The sequence below is a fragment of the Cariama cristata genome, unplaced genomic scaffold, assembly GCF_000690535.1.
Source record: "Cariama cristata isolate BGI_N322 unplaced genomic scaffold, ASM69053v1 scaffold33354, whole genome shotgun sequence".
Lineage (NCBI taxonomy): Eukaryota > Metazoa > Chordata > Aves > Cariamiformes > Cariamidae > Cariama > Cariama cristata.
This window is the reverse complement of record NW_009612908.1, coordinates 6,094-15,323: the sequence shown is the minus strand read 5'-3', so window position 1 is coordinate 15,323 and position 9,230 is coordinate 6,094. Positions and strand designations below refer to the sequence as shown.

Sequence of the window (9,230 nt, the reverse complement as noted above, 5' to 3'; positions counted from 1 at the left end):
AGAGCTGAAGACAGACAGCAACATTTTCTAAAGAGTTGAAGCCCCATTTTCAGTCCAATGGAAACTATTGTCCCTGTTCATCCCAACACACCTGATACAGGAGACTGAAGTTTGAATTAGGAGCCTGTGGATGATGGTTCACCCTGCAGTGAATGGAGAGAGTGAGCAATCCAGACCTTATGGCAGTTGAATCGCCCAGCGAAGGATCCTCTCTCTCTCTGTGGAGGGCAGAGAGGATCTGGAGACCACCTGCGGCTCCTAAGGCGCAAGCGGAGAAGAGGGCTGAGCCTCCCTCAGCTCTCTGATGGGAGCGTGGCAGTCCTGCTGCCCAGCCCCAGGCTACATCGCCCTCACACCGCCCCGGGCTTGTGGCCGGCTTTAGTCATGCTGCTTCAGAAACTCTTCACTTTCTGTGGATGGTCATTTTCTGCCAGTTTAGGGATCTAATATGGCCCAGTAAGGGATCGGACAAGCGCCAAAGCCAGCATGAAGCCAGGAGAGGTGAGGGAGTGGTAGAAATGCCTTTATTAGCAGAAGCAGAAAGTTGCTAGGTTGGCCCCGTCATAAATAGGCTCTTCAGCATAAAGTGCCTAATGTGGGTTGGAATGAACCCATTTCCCAAACCACTTAGATGTTTTCTGATAACTGTCCCGTGCCTAGCTCTTGGCATCAGCCCATGTTACACCCTTGTGTCTGGGACTCTGTAATAAAGATAAGGCAGGTTGTATCGCACAATGGAAGCTCAGTCTGAGGCTCAGCTGAACAACCGTCCTGGGCACATTTCTAGATCCATTAAGTGTCTGTTGTCTCCAGCTGGGCTATCACTAAACAGCTCTGCTATAGAGCTTGGACTTTGGGCTGAGAAATTCCCCGTGGAGGCTCTCAGGGGAGAGCCTCTGATGGGTTACATCTAAGGAGGAGGCTTGAAGCCATTTCATTCTTTCAAACAGCCCTGAAAACTGCATCTCTGATGTGCTGTTCCAGGAATGAATCACGCTGTTTCTGAGAGCAGTACTCAGGGGTGTCTGCAGGGTTTGCATTATACAGACACCACCAGAGCTGTTGGAAAGAATGACACGAATGAGAGAAAAATAGCAATGCCCGGTGTCTTCTTTCCCCTAAAGCTTGGGTACAGACAGGTTTTTTCCTCTGTAACTAGACTTTCAATCTTGAAGGGTTCACTACTCTAACTCCATGTTGTTTGATCATTCATAGGGCACAGCACAAACCAGGTGAGGCATGGGGTTCAAGGTAAAGCCGACATCAGCAGTGAGATCTAGGTCTGACTTATCCACTCCTGGAGGAGGTTGGAAAACGAATTTGCGGAGCAAGCCTGCAAAGAAGAGGAACAGCTCCATTTTTGCCAGTCCTTCTCCAACGCAAGCCCTTCGTCCTGAAAACAACCAGGAGAGAAGTCAATGATCAGCACCGTAACTGTTAGTGTTGATGTCTGAGACCTTCTAAACTGGATGTGTAGTCCGTGAGAGCAGGCTGCTGTGGTAGGAGATTTTTCCTTCCTTCTCTCTGTATATTAAAGATGCTACTGACTTTGTCTCAAACCACACAGAAACCTGTAGGTATGTGAAATTATTCAATGACTGTGGGTAAATCAGTGTCTCGCAGATCTCCCAAAGAAGAGCTGGTTACCAACAGCAATGGTGGACAGGAGAAGTCACCAGAAATCCCTTATCCTATGTTCTGTGTCCCTGACTTTCATATTCTCCTGGAATCAGGGGGAACTGTGCCCCATTAGCCTAGCCCCAAGTGGTGCACCTCCACACACACCTTACCTATGGAGAACGGAATAAATGCCTCTCTCCTAACAAAGTTCCCATTGGCATCCAGGAAGTGGGAAGGGTTGAACTGATCCGGGGTTTTCCAGTGTAACTCGTCATTCAGAGCGGAGGTCAGCAGTGGAATAATCTCGGTACCCTGAAAACGATCAAAGAAACTCACGGTAGCTGTTTGGAGCACATCACTTTACTAGTCCAGCCAGGCTGCTTGCTTTTTTCTAATGTGAAGAGGCAAGTAAGACTGAGCCATGGCAAACAGAACTGGGGGATGCTTCCCTGCCCTGCTGTGGCTCTGCTTGTTATCAGTAGCTGCTGCTCTCTTTTTGGACCACAAATCATTCCTTTCTTAGAGTCAAATCTTTCAAGAAAGATGCTGAAGTAGAGGTTCCACATTTGACATAAGAGATTCAAACCAGTGCAATTTAATTAAAGTCTCTGGTTATCCTGGATTCAAACAGCTTTAACAGACCACAGTCCAGTGCATGTTTATAACAGCTATCCTGGATCCAAGACAAAGGATCACATCAGAGATTATACGATGCATCACAGTATCTTTAGATTTTTATATTTTTCTTCTTGTCTACTTTAAACAAAACTGTAAGGAATCTGTGCAGCATAAGCTGCTAGCCTCAAAGCTCACCTTAGGAATCACATAGCCTTGGAAATTCACATCAGTAGGAGTTGATCGTGATACACCCATTGGGACAATATTGGCAAACCTTTGTATTTCATGTATCACTGCATCTGTATAGGGCATTTTTTTCCGGTCCTCCAACTTAGGCAGCTCTCCTGGTTCAATGACATGGTTCATTTCTTCCTGAATCTTTCCTTGGAGGGAGGAAAGGATTAAGAAGCTGATAACCCCCTTATCTTGCAACTGAAATAGCCTCCAGTTTGGCCAAGATGAAGAAAAAGGAAAACTTTGAGGGGTATTTGGGAAGAGTAGAAGTGAGTAAGTCAGGGTATGGTATGGTTCTTTCAGGTTTGTTGTTGAGCCACAGGAGCTTGAACAGAGTCACTACAGTGACCATGCCTGGTTCTGATTACACACCTTTGTTACCCCATAACCTTCAACAGAAAGCAGATCAGAATCAGCTCCTGGGGAGACCTTTAGTGACGTAAGCTCATAGCCTGCAGGAGAATAACGATGGGGGGGAGATTTACTGTAACCGAAGACTCGTGCTTGGCCTCTCCCACTTGGCCAGGCTGGTTCAATGCAATCCAGCTGAATCAAATTCCTTTGTAAAGTCAACGGTTGTTATCTCTCTCAGAGTACTCACAATAATTACTCTAGGCAACACTGAATGAGTTCCACTCCCTTCCACAACCAAAGCCTTAAGCATGCAACAGTATATTGTACAAGAGGACTTCTCAGCCTTACTCTGAATTTCTGGGTATTTCATCATCAGAAGAAGACCCCAGCGCACAGTTGTAGAAGTAGTCTCCGTCCCGGCGGCAAACAGGTCCAGGGTTGAAAACAACAGGTTTCCGTTGTCAAACATAGTGTGAGGTTTCTTTGACTCCTTCAAAACATACAGGTAATGGCCATAAGTTCTACAGCAAGCAATACCAATATGTGGCTGTGTTGCCACCATTTTTATCTGCATTTTAGCTTTTTGTGACTTTATATGCTCTGGGAAATGAAATGTTTCGTATTTTAGCTTTAGGGCCTATGCTGTATGAAATTTGTCTGGTCCCAAGCGTATGTGCAATCCTCAGGTCTAGATATTAGGTTAGTGGGAATTTAGTTACTGCAATGAAGTTTATCACTGTACCATTCTTGCAGGAAGGTTTGGGATGATCTCCTCCTTACATGTGCTGAGTGGTAACTTACTTCACCCACGCGGGACACCTTGACAACTAGATCCTTTTAACCAGCAGTTTCAGTGGGGCTACAGAGAGAGTACAGCACAGCTGACTGTGAGTATGAGCTTTGATATATTCTGCTCACTGCAGTTTTTCTGTTTCCCCTCACTTCCAGTCCCTTACAGATGGTAAGTCCTAACTATAAGTCAGAACCAACAGAACAGAAAGACCCAGAGGCTTAGCTTTAAAGTACCTGTTGTTGCTTCATCAGAAAGGCATCAACAAAGCCTGTTAAGTTATTTTCATTAAACTCTTCTTTGTGTTCCTGGAAAAGCTTCTGGAGAAAAGTGTTCAGTTCACTGACATTTTGCAGCACAGTCTTCGAAGCTCCAGAGAGAAATCCAAGGGATGGGTAGAAATTGTATAACTGTGGAGCAAGAGAAGTCTTACTGTTAATTGGCATTTTGAACAGACGCTGGTATCTCAAATCACACTCCTGGTCCCTTGTCCCATGCCCTGACATTTCAGGCCGTAATTCCCCCACATTCACTTGCACAGTCCAAGCAGCTCTGCATTGCTGCAGAAATTGCGTGTTCTCTCTGTTACACCTCTGCATGAGTCCTTGCCATGACTTTTGGGATACTCATCTGATCTTTCAAGGCTTCCAGGTGGTGGGAAAGGGTCTCAGATATGAAAGACTGGGATGTCAGCATTGTACTTATTCTGGGGAAAGCCCTCAGATGTGTCACATCCTATGGCAGCCGAAGGGACTTGAACTGGCCACCTCCACAGACAGACAGAATTGCTGTATCAGCATGGTGCTTTCCAAGCCGATTAGCTTAGGCACAGCGCTGAGCTAACCCAATTGCACTGTTCCTAGGAGCTGGACTGAGCACAGCGTTGCAGTATGTCATATGGATATACGTGCTGTCAGGAGAAAGGAGGGGTCTCACCCCCATTATCCCATGAGAGGTATGCACATCTTCAAGAAGACCACTAGCTGCCCTGCCAGATGATTAAACAAACACCCACCGTTAGCTGGTGCTTTGTCCTGGGAGAGTGTCTGGACACAGCGTGTAACCCTGACCTGTGCTTGGGTGGTGCTTTTTGGGCTTAGTCTGGATTTACAGCCAGCCGCAGACCCCCGTGCAGCTCAGAAAGATGACTACACTGGCGTTCAAAGCAGAAGCTTTGTGTCAGGAAGGAACAGGCTTCTATCAGCTGTTAGTTTGCTAAGATTGAGTTTCAGTGGCCAAAATAAAAGACAAAGAAGTTTGTCAAACCTGGTTGTAGGAGGGGCAGAAGTAAGACGGTTACTGAAGGTGTAATACAAGGAGGCAGAGCTCAGATGGCATTTCAGGGCTGATCTCTGATATGAGAGATGTATTGTGCTTCTGCTCTTCAAATAGGGTAAAATAGTTCCTTTTGCGAAGACTTTGTGTTTTTTTTCTTTTACTGATCAGCTTCACAGACTAAGTGCAGGGGCCTGGGAATCTGTGCGTTGCAGATACAGAACCACAGATGTGTTCTGTACAGGCTGGCTGATGTTCTTGTTCTCAAAGGGCAAGATGTGGGAGGCCGGGGGCACAAACACGGGCAACTGGATATACCCCCCAAAAAATAAAAGCTAAAACATAAAATCAAGCGCTTACCAGCACCATAGGGGAGCCCAGCAGCTTAGTATTTTCATTTATCAGCTTCAGCAAAGTTAGAAATACAGGATCATCATATTCAAACCTCTCTCCAAACAGTATAGAGCAGATGACATTGGATACAGCATTGTTGAGTATCATCTTTGTATCAAATGGTTTCCCTGTATTTCAAGCAATGAAAACATGTGACGACGTGATTATGCTCATTTCAGTCTGTTTTCTTATGGAAATGTAGTCCTGAGCTCCCAAAGAAAAAACTCATTCACCACCCAGACTGCAGAGCAGGGAACTCAGTTTCAATGTTTTAAGGCCTCGGTTTAATAACCTACTTCAGCGTAGGCTGAACTTTAACCATGAGATACCATTTGTTCAGAGTTAAAGTGTCATTAATCTTTATTGTTCTGCTAAACATGTTTTCTGTCTCTGGATGAAAGTCTTGACACTCACCATGATAGGATTCAAAATATTTGATAAGTGAATTTACTTCCTCCAGGATTCGGATCTCAATAGTTCTCTTTCCCATTCCGAAATCTCGCAGTGTGGATAACGTGAATCTTCTCATAGTTTTCCATAGCTCTCCATGGCTGAATGCTATGCCTGAAAATAAAGGTGTAACATCCTTATGTTACCTGTGGTTAATAAACATTTGTAAGGCCTTCCTACGTACTGATACCAAAACTGCTTGATAGACTGTTATATACACAAAAAGCAATCTGTAAGAGGATGATACTCTCTGCCATAAGAATATAATAGACATAGACAAACTACAAAACCTAACCAACCAAAAGGTCACTTACCATTTCCTTGTGTCATTTTCCTAAATATGGGTATTTCTGCCCTCTCTCCAAATTCTTCAGCATGATTTAAAAGGGCATCCTTGATGGTTTCGTATCCAGCCAGTACCACAGCTTTCCTGGGTCCAAAATGTACAGTGAAGACATTACCGTATATCTTGGAGAGCTGTCAAGGCAAATAAATATGTTCATTCACAACCAGATCTGGACCCAAACGCTAGCACTAGCCACCCTAGGTGGTTTCTAGCCCGAAAGGAGCCTCCCAGCCCTGCCTGAAGTCTCCAGGTGCTGCTGTAATGCAACTAATGAGCAACAGTTATCAATTGCCAGCATCTCTGCTTGCACCCTGTTTGCACAACAAGGTGTCTGCTATCACTGCTCCTATCAGAGAAGCCAATAAAATGCCATTGCATTCCTGTGGTGTTCTGCAGTAACAGGCCAGCGTAGCGATACTACTGATACTACCGTTCGGAGGCTGGTTAGAAAATGCTGTAGCAGGCAGGCCTGTTTATTTTAATGCAGTTGACCCGAGGCAAGCGGGGGTGCATACATCTTCGAGGCTGAAGCCACAAACACTACAAAAACAAAGCTAGACAATAAGTCTTTCTTTCAGGACAGCACTTGTCTCTAATTATGTGGCAAGGTGAGTAGTGTTGCAGTCATTGCAAAATTATTTGCTGGCCACCAGAAACTTGAATCCAACTAGGAGCTATATTCTTGTAGATAATGTCACAGGAGCTCTAGGCTTTTATAGCAAATTAAATATGAATCATCTGTTACACAGAAGGGTGGCTTTGACAATCTAATCATTCACTCGGTATTTTAGACTTCGTTTAAATACACTGCAAGCCATCCGCTCCAAATGTCTTCTGGTTTCCGATGTGCCTGGGTTACCATTTGCTATGCATTAGATACATTCTGAAAATTGAATTTCAGATTAGAAGCAGCTCCTGTTATTACACCAGACAAATTGAATTTGTTTTCATCAAACGGTGGTTTGACGGCTTGGGAGATAACATTAACACTGGTTCTTTCATCCCCAGCAGCTCACAGAGTGTGTGGCAGAGCCAGGGGCAGGGAATCACAGCCGTCTCCTGGCCTTCCTGTGGTCATTTCTTTGCATTAGCACTTCTTGCCATCACCTTGTTTTTTCTCAGCAACACAAGTATTGGATGTGGCAGGGCTGAAAGCCTAAAGAGATCTGCTTGGCAGATTGTAGAAAATGAGTCTGGTGCCTTCACGTGACATCTGTATCACAAAATCCCCCAGTACCACCAAAATTAGTTGCTCTTCCATACCAGCATCCTCCAACATACCTATGATCAGATGGGAGCTCAGGACCAGCAGCCCATCAAAACTGCACCATCCTCTGCGCTGTAAATCAAGGCAGATGAACACTACACAACTGCTATAGGAATTCTGTACTTGTGCAGCCCAGGATGCCCTTTCTTCTACGGCTAACTGGAGAATTTCAGTGTCTGCACTGCCTCCTCACTGCAGCTCTTCAGGTGGCTGAAAGGGTTCCCTGGGGACGGGGTGTCCCCCGTTGCAGTATCCAGTAAGCACACACACAGGGTATGTGACAGGTCACTCGCAGCACCTCAACTGTCTCTACAGTGACCAGGAGAAATCTGAATTCACATTGACTTGCCCCCACCTCCCTATGGGAACACAGCAGACACTTTCTGAAACAAGCATTGCACCTGGCTTTATAATATTTGTCCTCTTTTTCTCTTTTAGAAATAAAAGTATCCATGGAGCTGCATAAGAAAAAGCAATTTGTTTACTTAGACATATAAAAGCCACGCATCAAGTCTTAAATAACCCTGGCCAGTGTGTGTGTGCAGGGGAAGGGTTGGGGAGGCAGAATTGAGATTTGCATTGCAGGGATATAATTAGCTTTGGAAATAAATGTGCATATGACCCCATTTCCTCTGCTTTGGGGATGACACCCTTCCTTCCTTCCTTTCTCCCTTTCTTCCTTCCTACCCACCTTCAGTGGGAGAGGTCTGTCTGCAGTGAGACATCTCTTGATGGCAAATAGTCCTGATCTGTCAGCAGACTGGCCCGACTCGAGTCTTCTACCTGCAGCCTCTGAGGGGCTCAAAATACCAACAATATGGAGCTGACTGCAAGGGGTGGGGGTCTACGCTTGTGTGTGTATAAAGGAAGGAACGTGCGTATTATATTTACGTATATCCATACATGTATGCGTGTGTATACCTCTGAAGGCTAAATTCACTCTGCCAGCCTGCATATATGCCAAATGTCTCATTTCTGCCCTCCACACAATGCAAACACAATCACATCTCCATTTCCCTAATTCCATTTCTCGCTTCAGGAATTGCATGTTTTCCTCCTGCCTGCTCGCTCACACCCTACCTCTGTCAGCGACTGGAATGGCTTTTTCAGGTCCACCACATTCAAGTTTCCGATCAGAGGAAGAGGTCGTGGCCCAGGAGGCAAACCGCAAACCGACTTCTTCAAGCTGGTAAGAAAGTAAAGGAGAGCGACCAGCCCTGCTGCCAAACAGAGCAGCGAGCTGGAGCCCACGTACTGCAGCAAACTCTGTAGGGCCATGTCTAAATCCAAGTGTGGGTATGAGCATCTTGGGGTCCCTTTATAGCCCTTCTGCCATTGCCTGAACACACCTTCTGGGGAAGTGGCTTTACACAGAGAAAAAGGACTCTAAGATCTTGTTTACTTCCATTTAGACCAGATGTACTTTTTTTTTCCTGCCAAATAAAGCACCTTATTTTATTCTGAAACATGGATTATCTTAATCCGGAGCTCCTATTTCATGTACAACACTGGGGCAAGGTGTTTGTTTTCCAGTGAAAATCTGTGTTATGGGTATGTTGTGGTCTGTGTGATTTCAGGGGCAGAATTAAGGGACAGGACCCATGCTGGATTGCTGTCACGGTGCCAGGTCACAGGACTCAGCTGGACCACTGGTGATGCAATGGAGGAAGCAGGACGCGGGAGGGAAAGCCCACAATAGTGCATGGCCCAGGGTGCAGCTGGCGAAGAAGTCCTCAGAGAAGATAAGGCTGGCCAAGGAGGAGTTGGAATGGTGGTGGCATGAAGATGTGCTAATTCAGGATTGCGGATGGGAGTAGATCTGCTTACAGGTAACAGCTCTCATTTTGCTTTCCTGCCACCCCAGTAAAGTCACCTCCTTAAGC

General features: G+C 45.6%; 1 protein-coding gene across 1 annotated transcript; it reads right to left on the bottom strand.

Moving 5' to 3' along the window:
- Window positions 1–1,205: 1,205 nt before the first annotated feature.
- Window positions 1,206–8,625, bottom strand: LOC104160636 (cytochrome P450 2K4-like). The gene is made up of 9 exons (XM_009698813.1): window positions 8,428–8,625; window positions 6,049–6,211; window positions 5,699–5,848; window positions 5,252–5,412; window positions 3,853–4,026; window positions 3,175–3,316; window positions 2,434–2,621; window positions 1,791–1,932; window positions 1,206–1,393 (listed from the first exon to the last, which is right to left on the bottom strand). Exons 1-9 carry the CDS (start codon window positions 8,623–8,625, stop codon window positions 1,206–1,208), a joined length of 1,506 nt encoding a protein of 501 aa, XP_009697115.1.
- Window positions 8,626–9,230: the final 605 nt, after the last annotated feature.